Genomic DNA, 21853 nt, shown 5'->3' with positions numbered 1-21853 from the left:
ATCTGTAAAATGCCAAATCTTTGGTCAAACCTCCTCTGTTGTTTATGGTGTGTATACAGTAGGATTATTAATGCTGGTGTTGTAGCTTGAGTTTCTCACCCCAAGAGTGAAACAATTTCCCAATGGCCGCCATGGGATGACGTCAATAAGGCCCGCTGTGTTACATGTAATGCTGCTTGGACTGGGACTGCATGGTGCCTTAATAGCACCACATGGACTGTGCTATCATTGCGAATACACTGATATCGAGGATTCCCTTGTGGAAAGTTCCCGCTGTTCCAGCAGGGACTTGTCCGAAGAACACTTGATTAATAACTTTATGTCCACGACTGGATCGATGCCTTCGATTTTGCTGATAACCGATGAGACTTTGCAGTTTCTGGATCGGTTTGCTGTGCTGAGGTTCGGAACCTTGGAATGAAACTATGATCAGATTCATTTTTTAAAGGATTGTCTCCTGTACTAAACTGGATATTCACCCTTGGAGCTTCAGACATTTTCTAAGATGCATCCTATTACGCCTCCTAGCTTCACGCTTCTATTGAGCTAGATTTGCACAACCCTATTATTTTCTCCGATTATTCATGGCTTAGAAGTGGAATAGGGACTTAAAGTGTAGAGGTTGATGATACAGTATGTTTAGATTGAACCTGCCAATAATAGATATTCTTTCCACTTTCAATTACTTTCATTCCAGATAATTTATTTCTAACTAGAGCGACCAAACCCTAAACACTGAAATGGGAACCTCTCTACTGAAACACAGAAGAATGATAGGAAAACACGTTCAAACATTGGCACACACGTTTTAAAGGGCAGGGTTGAGGATGATCTCTTTTGTTCCCACAGGGTTAGGGTTCATTTCTACCTCTAGGTCAGAGTGGAACTCAAACTAGAGGGGCATAGTGCTCACTGAAGGGGCACAGGGAGAAACATGGGATGCCTACAGGGGCACTCCACGTGCCTCAATTTGCCTACTTGATATGTGACATCAAGTGTGGAATTGTCCCTTTGGGATACAGACATATCATGGTTGTTAAATCACGTTATCTTTCCCCAAAGGTCACATGTGAGCACTTGAGCATATTACAGGAATATTTGGGCCCACTTTAAGGGCTCTTACCTAACCACAGGGGCTCTTTGGCTGACCAATGGGCACTTGGACCACTTAAGTACCCTATGGTGTGACTAGAGCAGCCCTGGTATTATAACAGTAGTGTAATCAGCAGGTAGTGTCACAATCTGTTCTGTAAGGGTTTCACCAGCTTCTTATACACGGCCTACAGTACTGCTAACCCTTTTGTTGCTTCCACTCAGTCGAACTATCACGGGGGGACAGTTAGTCTTAAGGGATAATTGTAGTTTATTGGAGCTGAATTTTAGAATTTTGTGGCCATCATTTCTATCAAAAATCATACAATTGTGCTCACAAATTAAATAATGAGATCTGGGAACACAGCAACATTGCTCAAAAGAAGGTGGACGGGACAACAACACGAGAAGTCCAACGATCAGACAGGCCTTTTACAAACCCCAAGTTAAGCCCAACTTATTTGGGAAGACAAAAATTAAGATTCACATTAAAAATATTATCTACAGTGTTTTATCTTGTAGTTCAGAGTTCTGCTATGGGACCTGAACCCATCCATCCTGACACAGTTTCAGGTTTTAGGTCGGTTTGGAGCCTTAAGTTGCATAAAGCTTGGGTCTTGGTTCTGGTCTGGCTCGGATCATTGTCATATGAAATGTATTTAAATATTTATTATATATCGCCGCTCTCTCTCTCTTTCTCTCTTTCTTTCTTTCTCTCGCTCTGAGAGTCTGCTTTCACATGTTTCATGTGTTTTACAGAAGGGGTTCAGCCAGGTCAGGGATAAGAGACACTGGTAAAAGCTGGGTTCTGGTATCAGTTTTAGGCCCAAGCAGAACTCTACTATAGTAGAACTAAAGTGTTTCTGGTGAATCGGGAATATAAGCAACAATTCAGCTGGCTGTGCTTAGAACTGGTAACTGTTGGCTTGTTAACAACCTGTCTGGTCATCTAAATGCAAGGTTGCTGTTGTTGTTGTGTCTTGAAATCTCATTAATGGTTTTAGTGAGTACAAGATTCCATGATAAAATTTGCAAAATGAAGGGTTGATTTGCAAAAACGGCTATTTCTGCTTTTTCACAAATCATGTTTTATTTTGTGCCAGCCGGGGAATAGCAGTCATATTTGTTCTGGGTTGTTTTGGTAAGATATATCTCTATCATTTCAAATTTTCATAAACCTTGATTATTTTGTTGTGCACTCAAAGGAATATCAATCAAACGGGTGTTGGTATATTCATTTTAAAAATGGCTTTGTTATGTTGTTGCAAATGAACTCTTCATATGTAAAAAGACTCAAGTAAATTGTCTTAAAATAATGTTGTCATTCACAAGGGGGCATTAGCATCTTTAAAGACCAAAGTCTTCCCATAAATGCAGTGTAGATCAACTATGTTAATGTCGAAGCGCATCACACTTAAAGCTACAGTGCGTAGTTCCTGCCGCCCCCATGTGGAATCCTAAGTAACGACAGCACAACTCTCCTCCAACATGATGGACTCTTCAGAAGAGGTCATTATCTTCACTTGAGTTTTAGTGTGCATAAGTCACCGAACGCCACAATCGTCTGATCATACCCATAGTGAGAAATACACAGAGTCGTGTGGAGCTTTGAAGCCACTCATTTAGCACGTTATTTAATATCAAATAGTTACACACTAAAACTTAGAGAGGTTACTGAAACAGATCAAGAGTACATCTGACTCTCAACATTTCCCCCATGAATGATTCTTAGGGTCATTTATTTCCAGTTTAATATTGTAAAATTAAATTTCCCTCCTGCCTTCCCTGCTAACCCCAAAGCTGTTCTAAGGAGGCTGCCAAAGCAGAAAGACAGAAAAGAAGATCCGGGTGTTTTTCATCAAGGCAGATTGCTCCCTTTGCCTTCTATTACAATTTATCATGACCTAGATATTTATTTTGTCTATACTTTAGAGGTGAGGTAGTGATGTTCTCGCATCACTACCTCACCTCTAAAGTATAGACAAAATAAAGGTTGGATCGTGGAATTTCCTCTGATTGACGTCTTTTTGATGATCTCATAAGGGTTTAGGACTGGTAATCTGACAGTGGATAATTCACCACAGCAATGTGACGTCTAGGAACTGTGGAAGAAGATCAGGACCAATGTGAAAAATTGGTGTTCGGGCTTTTAAGTCATAATTCTGAGTTTCACTTTCACAATTCGATCACAGCTATTTTTTTCAAACTCAGATTTCAAACACATTTTTCAAATTCCCTTATCCTCTTCTTGTGTAGGAAACACACTGACCACCTTGACACCATCGTGAAATGCATCGTGTCTAGATTGGGTCTAGATCTGATATAGCTTGATTATAATGCTGGACGCCTTGTACAACTCCCATTTCATGGTTTATGGGTTTATTTTTTCTCATTTGAAGTCATTTTAAAATGACAGGGCTATGTTTGTTGGTTGTTTACATGATGTAAGTTGTGTACTTTGTGTAGCTGTGTTTTTGTGTACTTGCATACTGTATAACTTGACTTTTGTACATATTGCTATTTATTTCATATGGAATGTGTGTGGGTGTGCGTGTGAGAGAGAAAGAGAGTGAGAGAAAGAGCACGACATGAGGGAATATTGCAACATGTTTTCATTTAAAATGCAGGCATCACTTTTTTTGTACCATGTATTGTTGAACAAGCAGATGACAGCCGGTCTGCACTTTGTCGGCATGTCTCTTCACACATAAATCTGCACCTGAGTGAACAACAAGCGTCTTTACCATCCTGATTTCTGCGGCTTCCCCTCTCACAGCATGCATCTTTATGGCCTTAGATCAACCGCAATCACATGACACGCTGCTGTTCCTTTTGGTTTGTTCTGTCAAGAAACTGTAGAGAGGTGTTTTCATGAAGAAGGCTCACAAAAGCAGTGTATTGTGAAAAGTCCTGTATTGAATGAGCTCAACAAACTGAACCAGGATTAAGCTGGTTAAGCCAAACCAGAAGTCTAGCTAAATTGAGTCTGGATCAGTCTGGAATTAGGAGCAGCTCGTTTGATAGATTAAACTTTGATAGATTAAACCGAACACATCTTCTTTTTTTTAAGAATGACTTTATTGCTTAACTCTAAGTCTTCCAAAGTTGTGGGCAAAGCCGATTCGAAAGAAAGCTATTCACCAGCAGCAGCAGCCGTCTTCTTTATTTTCAAGTAGCAGGGAATTCACGCAGAACCGTTGCAACTCTACTGTGCTTATGTTAAGCCCGCCCACCGATTCTGTACGCAATGTGATTGGTCTGACCAGAATTTGGTTTTTGCAGCTCGCAAGCCAGACTGACCGTGACTGCACATTACATTTGCTGCTGCCAGTGTGCGTCTAGATTTCTAGGCTAATTAGGAAGAACATTCAGTTGAATAATGCTACAGTACTTTTATTTTTTTTATAACTGACATAAAAAGCATTTTTATGCTGAAAGTTGTAATACTTCACACTGGTCTGTCTGCCTAAAGCAAAGCAAGGATTAATATCTAAGACTAAGAGTACAGGGGGGGCTTTGAGTGACTTGCTAATGTCAGTATCATAGACTGTAAAAAGTAACAGTTCTACAATAGTTGTCTACAGTTCTTGTTATTGTGACGTTCACAATAACAATAGTAACCCATTGATTTCCATTTTTACTTTCTTAGTTTAGCATGTAAGCATGCTAACAGTTGCTGACCGGCACTAAACTCAAAGCACAGCTGAGGCTGATTGCAGAGATCTGGACATGAACCAAAATATTAGATAAGTTTAAGTGTTGACCCGAAGTTGGCGCAAAAATCAGAGGATGACATGTATAACAGCATCAACAAATCTTCCACATTTCAGTAAAATCTCTCTGATAGTTTTTTAAACATTTCACTCTGAACAACTATGAATGTCCGTAGCACATTTTGTGCCAGTCCATCCAGTAGATTTAGAGCTATTTTACTGAATAAGTGAAAATGTGACCTGCTTTTTTTTAGCATCGAGGCTAGGGGACTACAGATGTAAAACAGCCTTTTGGCTAATATTCTGCCATTTTTACGCCATGTATAATCATGCTTTTTTCATTTGCCCCATCTCCTTCTTAAATAAACTGATTGAACTGAATTTGGGGGCAGTTATCGAAAGTCAGAGGATCACCAGAGGTGAAAAGTAACACATAATTACTCACATTACGGTTATTAAGTTCTTTTTTTAGGTGTTTTACAATGTGTACTTTCACTTTCATGTAAGTATATTTAGTTTAAAGTATTTAACTTCGCTACATTTTAAATCACATCAGTCAAAAAGTAATTAAAGAGCTCTCTAATAATTTGTGCTATTGCTTTGGCAAAGTATCTGTCAACAAACTTAAAATAATGGCTTCGTGCCCTAATCAAATCACAAATTTCACTTAAAAAGTAAGCTCTAATAAGTATAAAAAATATATATATTAAAGTCTTCCCCAATGGTAAAAGTAACTTTTACTCTGAGTAAATTTTAAATGAGCTACTTTGAACTTTTACCTGAGTTGATCTTTATACCAGGAATTGCACGTGTACATGAGTAAAAGTTCATAAAAGTAATAGTAGTTAAGTAGAATATGTTTGTACTCTTTCCACCTCTGAGGATCACCAATAGTCATTCATCTGGGAACGATAAATGTAATAGCAATCCATCCAGTAGTTGTTGAGATATTGCAGTTTAGACCAAAGTGGTGGACCACCTAAAACCAAAGCTCCAGATTTGATTGACTGAGCTAAGTCTGGCTTGACTGGTGATGTTGCTTTCGTAAAACACCCCTCTGGTTATATTAGGGACACAACAAAGTGCTAAGTGGAAGAAGTGATTGATAGAGATGGATGGGAAAAGGATGGAAACTCCCAGCACTGATAGTTTTCTGCTTCCAGACGGTTAGAGTCACTGTTTGTGATTGTAGTGTTCTCATGCTAACAGTGTCAGCTCTCATCATGGCTATGACCCTCCGTTGGCTTTGTAACAATGACACAATGTTATTTTCAGCCATTTACACTGTCCTCACCAAGTGCATGTTTTGTAGAGAAATAAAGTCCATTACTTAACAGTGTAGCTCTCCATTGTGATGTCGATCCTTTGAAATGTGACTTCGTTAATGCTTTGCCTTGTCTTTTTATAAAACTATTGTCACATGTTAAAAATTTGACATGAACTTGAAAGTCTATGTTCCTATGATGTTTCAACTGATTCAATGATTTTGGGGTGGCATTAAAGACCCAGGATTGATCAGGTTAATGTACAAGCTCGTAAGTTTACAATAAATGAATGAATGAAAGATGTTGCTTGTAGTAACGAGCATTAGAGAATACTAGTGTGTTCCATTTGTACTCAGAGTTTGACATTTTAAAGGTCAAAGTCGGAAACCCACCCGTTAAACTCGGATTTCCGAGTTGGGAAGTCAGATGACTTCACAGTACCCCGAGCTCAAAATCCAACATGGCTGCTCCATGCATCAATAGCAGTGAAAGCTGTAATAACACAAAGTCTCATTTCTGTCTTATTTGTGTCTCACTAAATTAGTTGCATACACAGTCCTGACCAACCGTTAACTGTGGACATGTCACGCTGTTTGTATGCACAAAAAAAAGCGTAATGCATTATCAGTATTGCTCACAATGGCTTGCCTGGCTAGAGCTAACCCCACAATGAAAATTCAGACTTGTAAATGGAAAACACTCAAATTGAGTGTGACTTGAGTGTTTTCAGTGACAAAGCTGTAATAAACCCACTGAACACTACCTGTTCAAGAGCAAACAGCAGTCAGACACAGTTAGAGAATATAACTGGTGAACATAGTGGAGCATTTAGCAGCTAAAGAGACACATATTTCCCTCAGGACTTGGTGGAGACCAAAGATAGAGCTTAAAGCAGAATGAACATTACACCTGCATCAGGTGACCAGAAGTACTCCTTAAAATGAACACTTGTCCGTTCAATCTCTGCTGGATGTATCCTTTGGAGTGTGCAGGACTCTCCTCAGGATTTTGTATGACTCTGTGGTGGCCTCTGCCATCCTTTATGCTGTGGACAGGAACAGGAAATGACTCATTAGACTGATCAGGAGAGCGAGCTCTGTCCCGGACTGTCCTCTGGACCCCATGAAAGTGGGGGAGAGAAGGATGTTAGCTAAGCTGACATCCATCATGGACAACACCTCCCACCCCCTACAAGGAGTCACTGAGCAGCTCCTTCAGCAGCAGACTGATACTTTTTGTTATACAATTTATATTATGCTTGCTTACTTTTGCTATAATATTTAATATCATATTGTTCTGTTCAATTTAATTTCACGTCACTTACATACTTACGCTGCAATATTTTTCATACTATGGCCACCTCAATTTACTTTACTTTATAATACTTTTTATAAATGCCACTTTACTTTCATTCAGTATATTGTTAAAATACCGCTGCTGTTACAAGGGAATTTCCCCATTGTGGGATTAATAAAGTATTCTCCAATCTAATCTAATCTAATCTAATACGAAGCAACATTAAAGCACTTATAAAGCACTGAATGTGGTAAAACAGACGCCTGTGGTAGAGCAGTCGCCTGCCATTCAAAAGGTTGGTGGTTTGATCCCTGGCCCATTGTCGAAGTGTCCTTGGGCAAGACACTGAACCCTGAGTTGTTCCCGATGCTGGGTATCGTAGATGTGTGTGAGTGTTTATCTGATGAGCAGGTGGCGCCTTGTACGGCAGCCTCGGCTACAGTGTATGAATGAATGCGTGTGAATGGTGAATGGTTCCTGTAATATGTGAGTGCTTTGTGTAGTTGTTGAGACTAAAAAAACTGTCCATTTACAACTGCTGTGGAACAGGTAGTTTATTAGGTAAAAGTAATGGATGAATGGTTAAAATAATTAGTCAGTTATAATGAGTTAAAGTATTGCATAAGTGGCTGAAAATGATTAGCTAAAGGTGAAACATTGAAATGGTTGAAACAGTCACCAATCTAAACATTGACAGTTCAACAAGTATGAACAAATAAAAAATATCATATTATGTTATATTATATTATATTATATTATATTATATTATATTATATTATCCAATGCAGTGGTTCCTAAGCCTCAGAAGTGGATTAGGTTCACATGTGAACATGTTATCTGAGTTCTGAGTTCAAAGTCAGAATTCTGAGACTATTTTTAATCTACAAAATGGGGGGCCTACATGGCCATGTGTGAAATTGGTATTTGAGTCAGAATTCTAATAATAAAGGGACTTTAAACTCAGAAATTCACAAGTAGAATATGCATGTACAAATATTGTCAAGCATTGAAGTAGTATGTCTATTATCCTGTGGAGGGCAGTAATGTGTTCAGAAGCGTCTAGAAAGTCAAAAATTACGGATCAGAAGAAGAAATATAGGAGTACAGGCGTTCTGTACTTCTCCAGATCAGGTGGAGGTAAATCTTACTCCTAATGACAGCCACGTTAGATAGACAACTATTACTACAGTGTTTAGCTATACCTGTGCTAGCTTAACGCTATAGCCCATATCATTTGCATTGTCCGCGTGGTTTGTTCACGCGACGTGAGTTGCTCAGTGTTACTTAGCAACTACCGAGGACATGGGACGGAAAGTGACCCTCGCTACGTGCTCATTGAATCAGTGGGCTTTGGACTTTGAAGGCAACTTGGAGAGAATACTGAAGAGTAAGTCGGACTGTTTTTACTGCTGCACAGCGGTGTCTTTGAAGTCACATCTATTTCCTCGATAATATCTATCACGTATATAGACTGTAACTGCTGCGAGGTGTAACGTGAGATTTCTAGTGTTCTATTAATACTGTCCAGTAGTGGAATGTAACGAAGTAAGCTGCATTTACTCAAGGACTGGTCTTAAGTAGCCTACACATTAATGTACTTATACTTTTTTTCGAGTCTTTTTTCTTCATGCCACTTTCTACTTCTTCTCCTCTAGTTACATTTCTGAGCAAAGTATTGTAGGCTACATTCACTCCACTACAATAATCTGACAGCTTTAGTTACTACCGAGCTAACAATTTTTGGTTCCCAGAACGTTCTGGGAACGTTCGTTTTTGGTTGTGGGATCATTCCCCGAAGGTTAGTTTTGGTTGCATAAGAAAGTTTTTTTTTTTTACGTTCTGGGAACGTTATTTTTTGGTTACAACGAATATTCTCAGAAAGTTTCCCTAGCGTTCCCCTAACGTTGCAACCTTTACAGAACGTTCCCCTAACGTTCCTTTTTTTACATTCCCCTAACCTTTAAAACAACCATGACACCAATTTAATTATTGCTTTTGTCTGTGCATGAGCAGGAAGAAATTATTATATCTTAGCAGGAATTAATGAACGGGCAAACTTGATGGGATTTAATATACAAAAATATATAATTTTACAAATTTTTTTGCATTCAAAACACACTTAGTTTATAAAATCTGATGTTTTATTATAAATTAAACTAGCCAACAATATGACAGCCGAAGTCCAGCTGAAATCCTTTACACTTTCTAAAATGGGGGATTTTTCATCATTGAGTTATGTTACTTGTAAATACTTAAAGTACATTTGCCTGATGATACTTCCATACTTTTCCTTAAATAACATTATCAATGCAGGACTTTTGCAAACTTTTACTTAAGGAAAGGATCGGAATACTTCTTTCACCGCTGATGATGTTATCATGTTGCAAAACCAAATTGTTTCTCAAAACATTCACTTGTTAGCCTACATCAGCATGTACATTAGCATACAATTAAAAAAAAAAACATCAATACAGGGTTTCTTAAGTAGGCTACTATTGAGTAACCACTCAGCAACATGAACAGAGAATTGAGACATGTGGCTTTTTTCCTCTCAAAATAATGATAATAACTGTGGGGTGACGTCATAAAGCTTAGTGGTTGTGTCAACAAGATAGATAGAAAGAAATAGAAATCTTTAGCCAAATAATCACAAATTCAACACAGGGATTTATCTTAGCTTATAATAATTACTTAGGTAGCCTATCTTTAGGACCAGGCCGGCTCGGCCGTCTTTCTGCCGTTGCGTACCTTCTTCTTTTCTACCTACCTGAGGAGAAAGGGGAGGACCTGCTCCTCCTTTGATCCTCACAAAACACATTCAGAGAGAGGTGACTGTTTGGGGGCCGCAGGAGAGAAGTACCGCGCGTGCTCGCTGGACACTAGAAAAGAAAAAGTTGCCAGATTTGTTGCTAGTCGCTTTTGTGAGTAAAAAAAATCACAAAAGAAAACAGAAAATTTGCTAGATCTAACACAGGAGATGGAGGCTGTGTGCTTTGTGATGTTCTATATAGAGCCCGACAAATAAAGGATTTTTTTACCGATAACGATTTGAAGATTTGGTTATGTAAAAATCCGAAATGCCGAAATATTGGCACATAAATGTATTTTTAATCCAGTCACGCTTTACAAAACATAAACACATTTCCCTAAATTAGTTCCCTATTAGTTATTTATAGTAAAATCATAGTATTCTCAATAAAATAATATAATGAAAATGTGTTTTATTGTCACAACATAACAGAGGAACATCAAAATATTTGTGATAAATAAAATGTGTAAATATACAAACTTAAGATATGAAATTTAAAGTCCTTTAAAAAAATGATCAGTGTTGCCAACAGGGACGTTGTTGACCGCCCTCTGGTGGACAGACTATGCAACGCCAACGCTCATAGGTTGGTTGACAGGCCTTTTTTTTTATTATTCTTTTTTTTTCAAATCATCAATTATAATTGCTGATAGATTGGGAAATGCCTAATATTGGCCGATAATATCGGTCGGGCTCGGGTTTTAAATTGAGTTAAAAACTAAAAATGGATAACGAAAGGCAATGGTGTTGATTGAGTGTCGCATCGCCACAAATGAGTTATGTGTGGGAAACAACTCCTAACTTTGTGGAAATGCAATACCAGTAAAACCAGTACAGCTGAAAACTACTTACAACTGGTCATTGCACACAGAACCAACAGTGATTTTTTTGCCTAAATAACAATAATCCTTTGTGTGTGTGTGTGTGTGTGTGTGTGTGTGTGTGTGTGTGTGTGTGTGTGTGTGTGTGTGTGTGTGTGTGTGTGTGTGTGTGTGTGTGTGTGTGTGTGTGTGTGTGTGTGTGTGTGTGTTTCTCTGCAGGTATTGAGATTGCTAAAGCTCACGGAGCCAAATACAGACTGGGTCCGGAGCTAGAGATATGGTATGCTGTTGGGAAAAGCATTTGTTTGGTTTCACACCGGGGGGTTCAACCTTAAGGGTTGCCTTATCTGATCGTCATCATATCACAAAACCAAAAATTACAAATGTTCCCACTTTGAAACTCTGTGACATAGTAGAAATGAGGGTACCGAAAATGGATGCGTTTAAACAAATAACAGATAGAAACCCCAGTCTCTCCGGAATGGTGGAGGATCAGGGTCACATGTGAAAAAAAATGCATTGAGTTCTGAGTTTAAAGTTGGAATTCTGACTTTTTTTTCCTCCAAATTATGACATCAAAGCCTTTTATTGGAAAATTCTTATTCTGAGATAAAAGTCAGAATTCTAACTTTAATCTCAGAACTTAAATACCTTTTTTCACATATGGCCCTAATCCTCTTCCGTACGCCGTTACATTAATTATTGCAATAAGTTTTAAAAGTTTTTTTTTTAATAATATCCTCCACTTTCAGTATAAACTTTAACTCATCTAAGACACATGTACGTGTGTTTATACATTGTAACCAAAGATCAGATATAACAATTTAGTTATATAGAGTAGAGTTTTTGTTGTTATTTAATAACCACTAATAAAATAACCTAATTGTACAGGGGCAAGTAACTATGAGTTTGAGCAAGTAGAATTGCTTTAGGGGCAACTAAAAAAATAATAATAATATCGTTGAACCCTGTACTGACATGAGTATATTGACATATTGAAATGTCATAGTATGATTTTTAGAACCGCTGGACTAACACCATTGAAATGTATTCAGTGCCTTGTAGGGCAAAGGGTTAAGAAGGTGCCAGCCATAGAAATAAAATGGATAGAAAGGCCATTGAACTGTTTGGCGTGGTCAGTTGATTGGCGGAGAAAACGAGCCAATAAAGCTGTAAGCATATTGTTCAAATAAAATTTTGAAGAAAAAAAAATGAAGTTAATTTGACTCATTTGGCGGCTTGCTCTCTGAATATTTCTTTAATATATTTGAAACAAAGTGGTCTTTCTATTCATTTTTTTTGCTATGGCGCCAGCACTGCCAGATATTCGAGTTTCAGTTCTCCTTTGCCGACATTGCTTTTCTAATTCACACCATTTTCTTACAAGCGGTTATGGCTGTGCAGACCACTTCTATGAGTCGGACACGTTGCTCCACTGCTTCCAGGTCCTGAAGAAGCTCCTAGAATCGTCTGTCACCCAGGACATCATCTGTGATGTGGGGATGTGAGTATCACCTCTCAAACAGTCAGACCTGTCCAAAAAGCCGCATTAACTTAATAATCAATTGTAATTATTATTTAAATGTGTTTATTGGTATTTAAAAGTTACTGTCTTCAAACAGAGTGACGGAAAGAGGATTTAGGCAAGATTGCAGAAAAACACAAAAATGGCCGAAAGAAAAAGTTTTGTATATATACTCATAATCTAATGAGACATACTGTAAATAATTAGGCAAAAAAACATAAAGGCGTTTGATCTACTTTATCACATTACATCTGACCACCTCATGTTTCATGTTCTAAGAAGCCAGCTCTTCACCTTTAAACACGACTGAGCCTCTGATGGAAGATCACTATAAGGGAAAAGGTGACTCAGCATCTTTAAGGCTTAAGCATGGACTGACTACACAATAAAAATCAGTATTCAGTCTAGAAGTCCTGTCTTAACAACGAGTCTAACAGTGTTTCACAGTGCAGGTGTGCCGTTAGCTGAACATTTGAAAGTATCCCATAAATCGAGAAAGCTAACAACTTCTCGTGACTTCAAATATTTTCCTGGAGAGAGAGGACGGCTTCGGGACACTCTTCACATTTGCGGCCCCCGTTTCTGAATTTAAACTGACAGGACACTTTTGTTCATACCTCGGAAATCTCACTCCCTTTTGTGACACATTGTGTTCCCCCCCAGGCCCATCATGCATCATAATGTGCGCTACAACTGTCGGGTCCTGTTCCTCAACAGGTACGTCAGCCCACCAGGCCAGTCTCATGAATGACATGTTGTTTTCCTACTTTTATACATTTATATAACTTGACTGGATATATATATACACATAACTTTGGATTCCCTCTACTATTCTTTGAGTGTTTTTTACTTGTGTACTGCTAATGTGACCTATGAATTCTATCTATCTATCTATCTATCTATCTATAGTGGCTTGAGAAAGTTTACACACCCATGCTAAAGTTGATTAAAAAAGAGGTATTAAAAAACATGTTTTGGAAACTGATCTCAATGGCTTAATTCAAAAACATTTGGAAAATCCAACCTTTTAAGGACTTGAACTTCTTTTTAATCAACTTAAGCATGGGTGTGTACACTTTTTTAAGCCACTGTATCTATCTGTCTGTCTGTCTGTCTATCATTATACACACACTGAACAAATTTATAAACACAACACTTTTGTTTTTGCCCCCATTTTTCATGAGTTGAACTCCGATCTAAGACTTATTCTATGTACACAAAAGGCTTATTTCTCTCAAATATTGTTCACAAATCTGTCTAAATCTGTGTTAGTGAGCACTTCTCCTTTGGTCGAGACAATCCATCCACCTCCCAGTTGTTGCATATCAAGATGCTGATTAGACAGCATGAATAATGCACAGGTGTGGTTTAGGCTGGCCACAATATAAGGCCACTCTAAAATGTGCAGTTTCATCACACAGCATGCCACAGATGTTTTGAGGGAGCGTGGAATTGGCATGCCGGCTGCAGGAATGTCCACCAGAGCTGTTGACCATAAAGCAAATGTTCATTTCTCCACCATAAGCCGTCTCCAAAAGCGTTTCAGAGAATTTGGCAAAACATCCCACCTGACCTCATAACCGCAGACCAAGTGAAACCACACCAGCCCAGGACCTCCACAGCTCATGAAAAAGGGGGCAAAACCCAAAGTGTTGCGTTTATTGTTTTGGTCAATGTATTTTATCGCTGACCATTTGTCCTCCATCCTGTAGAAAGATTCTGCTGATCAGACCTAAAATGGTGATGGCCAACCACGGGAACTACCGAGAGCTGCGCTGGTTCTCCCCGTGGAACCAGTTAAGGTTGGTCCTCGGCTCCAAATACAAGCTCAAGAAAATCGGCGGCCTGTATCGGTCATCGGCTAAAACTGATGAAAAGAAATTCAGAATCGGCACTAAAAAAATCCATATCGGTCGATCCCTGTTTTGCACATTATGTTTTTAATGTAAACTCTTATTTTGTCTTGTTCTGAATGAAAAGAAAAGTACTTTGAATTGGGAAATTTTCCTTAATAATTTTGCCGTTCAAAGTATTTTCACTATTGATTTGTTTAACTGTTTTTAACTTCAATAGTTTCAACATGTTTCCAAAAGTCAATGTGTAATCATGTTAAATAATTGTGATTTCAGTATTTACCAAAATAATTGAGACTAGGAATGTTGTCAGCTCTACTACGGGATGCCAAACTTTGACGCAAATTGGATTTATAACTATTGTGCTTTTAATTCCCTTTTGGAAATAATATTGACTGCTTGTTTCTTTAAGGAATGTGGAGGAGTATTTCCTGCCCAGAATGATCCAGGAGGTAACAGGGCAGGTAAAAACATCCTATTATCCTTCATCCTAGCTATTTCTATGTTTCTCCACAGGAAACATTAGCAAAGAGAGGCTGAGTTATTTTATTCCCCTGTTTGTTTGTGTCCATTAGGATACTGTCCCTTTCGGTGACTGCGTGCTGTCCACTAAGGACACCTGCATTGGCACTGAGATTTGCGAGGAGCTCTGGAGCCCCAGAAGGTAAAGCCACACAAGATTGTGTATGAGGAGTGCATAGGGGTTGTCGTTTTCTGTGTAAAGTGAGGCAAGGCATGTATTGTAAAGCACATTTTAGCAACATTAAAGAGCAGTTCAAAACAGGTAAGAATGTAAAAAATAGCTAAAATAGAATAAAACAGAAATACAAGTGTATGTACCGCCATGCAGTGTTAAAAAAATTAACAATTACTCAAAGAAAGGCAGCATCAAACAGCTAAAGTCTTTAGTCTTCATTTAAAAGAACTGAGAGTTTAACCCATGTCTGATTGTAGGGACCCAGGTTCTATTCAGCCTCAGAGGATTTATTCTAGGAGATGGGTCCTTCCTAAGAGAGATGGATAAGTGCATAAGAAGCTGGGTCCAGACTAGTTTAATGATAGACAGATGACAGATTCTTTTAAGAGGATGGAAGAATGAAGGGGTGCCGTCTATCCAGGACGGGGCTTGTGAGATGGCTAGGGTGGTGGCATTTGAAAAGATGCCATGTAAACGTAAATTATGGGCTTTTTGTCTTGTCATTTATACATACATTTATTTGGTTTATGGTTTATTGTCTATTCTGTTACTATTTCGTTGAATGATCTGGAATATTGTGGGTACTGTGTCATCTTTTCTTGATTTTTGTCTGGGTGGGTGGTTGTTAGGTTCAAAGACTTGAGTGGAAAAAAATTACACACGGACACGGGCTTGCCTGTTGTGACTTTGCAAAGGGGAATTAAAGCCGAAAAGCATTCAGCAATCTTTCCAAAGCTCTCATACCCTGCTCGGTATCTGTTTTATTAAGTTGGCGTGCACAGAAAATTGATTTACATAATGGGTGTAGTATATGGTTGTTTAACATAAATGTGGGCTAAAACATCATTGTTTTACATAAAAGTGTGTTAGTGAATCATAGTATCTGCTATACTATTGGTTAAAAAGATACTGGGTGTATTAAGCAAATTTAAGCTTAACACAGTTCATTGAAGTTTTAATAAAGAAACAATAGCTCCTTCACACAGTCACAGCTGCAAATTATCTTATCTTACCCTGCTAGCCAGACGAGGAGTGTCCGGCTCTCCTCGATCTCAATGTTCTTCTTCATTTCTCAAGGTTAATAATAATTATCCAGTTTTCATGCAATGTAACTGGTTCAGTCTCCACAGTTGTGGTTTGTATTTTGTTGAAAAGTAAAAAGTCCGTTCCAGAAATGTGCTGTCTGAAACAATCCTCTCTCCTGATGACCTTTTTTTTCCCCTTCACCTCAGCCCCCATATTCAGATGGGTCTGGATGGAGTTGAAATCTTTACTAATTCGTCTGCCAGCCACCACGAGCTCCGCAAAGCGGACCAAAGAGTCAACCTGATCAAGTCCGCCACCACCAAGGTAGTCCTTAACCAGGGGTCAACAAACTAACACAACATGTGCTTGGTAGGAACACATGAGGTTGTACAGTGGTTCCCAAAGCAGGGGTCCTTGAGGGGAATTCCTATTTTGAGTCATGTTTATTTTGGTCATGGGTTTCATACATTTTCTGTCATAAAAAATCTAAAAGCAAAAATATTGGATGCGGGACCCTGGTAAAAAATATTGGGGGTCTGTGGTCTATTTTGTGTCAGTTTAGTAGGAACCACTGTTACTGTAGACTATGTGGTAGACAAATACTAGTCTAGAGTTTAATTTACAGATATTGGAAAAACAATTCAATTTTCAATATTGGTCTGAAAAATGATTGAATGTGTATATTCCTGAAATCATTTAGATCTACCAGCAGCTTACCAAGACACTTTATATACCTAGGTTTTTGTTTGAATATGTCAGCCATCTGCACATCCAGGACAAAGACAATGCAAAGCAGAGATCACCAGAGGGCAGTGTTGTACCACCAATACAGGACATAGTACCACCATAACGTCCTGTCCTCTTAGGACACCATCTGCTTTCAGCATGCAATAGCTTGACTAAAATCAGCATTGCATTCAGTGTATTGTTGGTGTTGTTCCAGAATGGAGGTATCTACCTGTATGCCAACCAGAGGGGCTGTGACGGGGACCGCGTGTACTACGATGGGTGCGCCATGGTGGTCATCAACGGAGACGTTGTGGCACAGGGAGCACAGTTCTCACTGAATGATGTGGTGCGTATGCACATGGAAAGAGCCAGGCCTGGCTCAAGAAGAGATAGCTGCAAATAAGGTTGTACTCGCACTTTGCCCAATTGCCTGGAACCGTGCCCAAGCACGGTTAACCTCCTCCCCCACTCCCACACCGTTCTGCAATGACACTGCAATTAAACAAACAGGGCTATGTCATTACACTGTGGGCCAGAGCACGCTTACATCATTGCGATGCATCTTTTTGTTTTGAAGAAAACAGGAAGTGAAGCGCTCTTGTACAGCACAATGGAGTCCCTCACTCTGATGATTACTCTGTGGCTTATTTTGAATTGTTCTGGGCTCAATGACAGGTTTATTCCTAATGCAGCGCACATCAGTTCCATCCTCGGTCACGTTTAGCAATCACACTGATGTTCACTGTGCCCGAGTCCAACAGAACCGTGCCCTGGGCCACCTCTTTAAGTGGACCCGGGAACAGTACGGAGTGATCACACTGGTCAAACTAAGGAGACGTTGCAGTCAAGTGTGCTCAGGCATAGTTTAACTGGGCCAAGTGTGAGTATGCACTAAGAGTTTTTATTTAGCTGTGAAGGGACATTACCTTAGATGTGGACATGTGTGTGTGTCTGTGTGTGTTTCCTGTGTGTATAGGTGTATTGGGTAACTGCAGGTCAGGTCATACTGTGTGTGTGTGTGTGTGTGTGTGTGTGTGTGTGTGTGTGTGTGTGTGTGTGTGTGTGTGTGTGTGTGTGTGTGTGTGTGTGTGTGTGTGTGTGTGTGTGTGTGTGTGTGTGTGTGTGTGTGTGTGTGTGTGTGTGTGTGTGTGTGTGTGTGTGTGTGTTTTTGTGTGTGTGTGTGTGTGTGTTTGTGTGTGTGTTGCAGGAGGTGGTTACAGCCACTCTTGACCTGGAGGATGTGCGTAGCTACAGAGGAGAAGTGTGCCAGCCAAACATGGTGAGATAACACCCCCCCTCCCCCCCTTCAACCTTTTGTAATGTGCAAGTTGCCGAGTCATGGCTTCAGAGTCATGGCTTCAGCGCATATGAGTAGAGTGAAACAATGAGAATTTCTTTGCTCCTCTCTCAAGGAGCAGTTCATTGCATCCCCCCCCCTAAAGAGGTTTAGCCAGCACCAAAGGAAAATCAACAGCACCCAGATAATAAGAAGTGAGACTTTAAATAGCTATTCAAATCCTCCCAAAATACGTTTAAGAGCAATTCTCCAAACAACCAGTTTTGTTAATTGGGGTCATATTTACTCCTTGTCAGTTCGTCAGAAAGCGCAGGAAAATGCATAGATTTCTGTCAGGAATAACAGATATCATAGATAGAAAATGCAAAAGATTTCTGTCTGCCATACCCCCAGCCCCCCGCCCCAAAGGCCGATTCTGAGCCAGAAAAAATCCTGGGTCTGCGGGGTGGCAGGCACTGGCGACTCAGAGAGGGAGGGCTTATGAACTATGCTGCAGTAACTCATGGTGTGAGCGGTACTGGAGTCAAATTGCAAAAAACAATGGAAAATAGGTGACGCTCCAAAATTTTAAGAAAAAAAAACTCTACACTCCATCCAAAATCCTCATGCTCCCCGGTCTCTTCACTCCGCTAGCATTTTAGCGTATTTGCTTTATATAGCATTTAGCATAAACAATCCTGCTATGGTTGCTTATTGTTTAGCATGCTTAAGGTTGGTTGCTGATTTAGAATAGGGGTTGAACTGCTTTAACGTCTTTATATTTGAGGTGTCCTGGGGCCCCGTGTTACAGTAAGGGATATTTGTCCTCCAATCAGAAACAGGTATCTTCTTTAACTGTGGGAGTGTTTGCCCCAATGATAATCAACTGCATCTGAACAACAACCTTTATATATATAAGTCATGGTCTTTACTGTATTTATGGGCCCAAAATGAGTGGAAATAGAATGCAAGGTGTGGCTGGTTTACAGTTGCGTGTGAATACTGTATGTCTTTATCGACCCTGAGGTAAAATAGCTGGTCTGACTTTTGTAAGTCACATATTACAGCTAATGAGACTGGAACAGAGGTTGCTCCGGGTTCACGCGGTCATGACGAGGTGCCTCTCTCTCGTTACAGACCTGTGAGCAAGTGTGCTCGTCTTGAGACAAAAAAAAGTCCTGAATAACAATTTTCAATGCTCAGTAATACGGGTTGATACTGTTTTTTTAGGGCCAATATTGATTATTAATTCATGAAACCGATAACGGAAATTTGAACCGATATGCATTTACAGTTAATATGAAAATCTTACAGTCAACATTAACATTTTGGAATGTTACAAACTCCAAAACATAAGTTTGATTAAATGATTTAAGCAATTTTGAAATAAAACTGAACATTTGAACACGCCATAACAGTTTGTTGCAGACGGCTTACAGAGCTTGAGAGGAGCCAAAGTAGCACACGTTTTAATAATTAACTTTATCGGTTATCAGGCAAATAAAACGCAGAAAAAGATCATCTGCTGATTGATAAATATCTGCCCCTTCTAAAAAAAATTGTAGAGCGGAAAACACCTTTCTCCATTTCCTGATCACTGTTTGATGCTTTTGCATGTTTTCACTTATGTGTCACTTTGTCTCTCCATTCCCTCTCCCTCCCATACTTTTCTGTTGTAGGAGCGTGAACCCAAGCCTTGCCACAGGGTCAAAGTTGACTTTTCTTTCTCCAGTGGGGATGACATTTTCCTCCCTACCCACAAGCCAATACAATGGCGCTTTCATACCCCAGAGGAAGAGATCAGGTACTAGCCTACACCTCATTTGGTACAAAATATGTATTTCTTCTTAAACAGAAACACCAGTGTCATCTACTAGCTTCTGAAAAGGGCTTGTAACAACGCATGATGTAATAGCAATGCATTATATATAGTACAATGTCAAAATATAATAAAATATTTACTTCATTTTGTAATGATCTGCTGCATTTTGTAATAAAAACCTGAACCCAATAGGTTACAAATTTCTCCCACATTTTGTAAATAATAATTATATAATGCGGCGGTTCTTGCGGCGGTTTGAATTTTTTCTTCATGAAAATGCAATGCGGTGCATTATGGAATAACCAACCAAAATGGATGTCTTCATTCTTTTTTTTTAATAACATTATCGTGTTTATTTTAATAAACTCTGACATGAATCATGGTGACTCAGAATCAGATTTAAAAAGATACTATTTGTTCAGTAGATTAGTTTGACCTTTCACTGGTCAATACATGTCACTAAATTTATAACATATTGCGTTCAGTGTTACAAAATGTGGCAAATTGTTACATAATGCAGAGGTTATTACATAATGAAGTATTTCAACAGTATTACAACATTTCAGAGTTGTATCACATCAGAGATCTTCAACAGGTGGTCATTGCACATGGGGCCACCAAATTATTGTCAAAATCGATACAACATAATATCGTGATATTTTCCGTTGCAATACTGTGTCAATACACAGACGCCAAGTATTGGTCTTTTATTATATATGTGTTGGTCAGTTTGTCTGCTTGACAATACCATTGTCCCCAACAGAGAAATGTATATTTTAGGTAAAACAGATGTTGACAAAGTTTCCTTTAGGGAACATCATTTGAAATTGGGGAAAAAAATTTGAAGCAGAATATGGCAATTTGTTTAAAATCGCAATAATATCGTATCGTGACATAAGTGTTGTGATGCTATCGTATCGTGAGGCCCCTGGTGCTTCCCACCCCTAATGGCCTGTAGCTAACGTAGTCACTAAGGTAGCCTCACACAAATACAGTCAAGTGTAAGGATTCACTGTGCCACATGTATGTTTATTATTAAAAGATGATTTATGAAATCATGCCAACAGTTGTTGTTGTTATTATTATTATTATTATTATTATTATTATAATAGCTTAGCATTCAAAGCAAAAAAGGTATAAAGGTTTTAAGCCACCCATCCTTTTACAGTTGGCCCAGTTTAATATGCAATTTTATTTCATACAATATAAGTAGTAGAGGGTCCCTGCTTCAAGGTGTCCTTAAAAGGGGGGTGGAGGGGGCTTAAAAAACGTTGGAGACCCTTGTATTACACAGTGCGTTGTTACAGGGCCAATGAAAGAAAGCCAGTGCAGAGATGAGAGCAGCAGTTGTCTTCTGTGTTGTTCAGTCTAGGGCCCGCCTGCTGGCTGTGGGACTACCTGAGGAGAAGTGGACAGGTGAGGAGTAACACACACTCTGCTGCTGCTGTGTCTAATTGTGTGTCTCATTTTTTTACTATTTTAACTTTTTAACTTGTATTTATGTATATGGAATTGATTCTAGATTGACTACTCAAAATCCTTTTATTAAACCCACAATAAGGACACTCACTGTTGCAGCAGCAAGGGATAAGAGGAAAATTAGATGACACAGGTTAACACACAATGACAAATATGTTTTAAGAATAGCGTGACTTTGTTGTCATTATATCACTAAAAATATACAACGCACAAGTGCTACTCCTGTAAGGTGCTGCTAGTTAAAGGTCCGATGATATGGTGCTCTTTGGAGGCTTTTATATACCCTTAGTGGTCCCCTAATACTGCATCTGAAGTCTCTGTTATACAGACTTTAGTGGTCCCCTAATACTGTATCTGAAGTCTCTGTTATACAGACTTTAGTGGTCCCCTAATACTGTATCTGAAGTCTCTTTTATATAGACCTTAGTGGTCCCCTAATACTGTATCTGA

General features: G+C 39.0%; 1 protein-coding gene across 1 annotated transcript in view; it reads left to right on the top strand.

The window, feature by feature from the left end:
* The first annotated feature begins 8457 nt into the window (after positions 1-8457).
* The window catches only part of nadsyn1 (NAD synthetase 1), a 25630-nt gene continuing 12234 nt past the window's right edge, over positions 8458-21853 (top strand). Inside the window, exons 1-12 of the mRNA XM_034867798.1 lie at positions 8458-8753; positions 11216-11276; positions 12384-12500; positions 13185-13238; positions 14234-14323; positions 14787-14838; positions 14950-15038; positions 16304-16421; positions 17041-17172; positions 18034-18105; positions 19782-19906; positions 21292-21340. Of these exons, the coding sequence (XP_034723689.1) occupies positions 8669-8753; positions 11216-11276; positions 12384-12500; positions 13185-13238; positions 14234-14323; positions 14787-14838; positions 14950-15038; positions 16304-16421; positions 17041-17172; positions 18034-18105; positions 19782-19906; positions 21292-21340 (1044 nt within the window). The 5' untranslated portion in view covers positions 8458-8668. The remainder of the gene's footprint in view (positions 8754-11215; positions 11277-12383; positions 12501-13184; positions 13239-14233; positions 14324-14786; positions 14839-14949; positions 15039-16303; positions 16422-17040; positions 17173-18033; positions 18106-19781; positions 19907-21291; positions 21341-21853) is intronic.

The sequence above is a fragment of the Etheostoma cragini genome, chromosome 1 (genome assembly GCF_013103735.1).
Source record: "Etheostoma cragini isolate CJK2018 chromosome 1, CSU_Ecrag_1.0, whole genome shotgun sequence".
Classification (NCBI taxonomy): Eukaryota; Metazoa; Chordata; class Actinopteri; order Perciformes; family Percidae; genus Etheostoma; species Etheostoma cragini.
The sequence above is the reverse complement of the archived record's forward strand: the minus strand, read 5'-3'. Positions and strand labels throughout refer to the sequence as shown.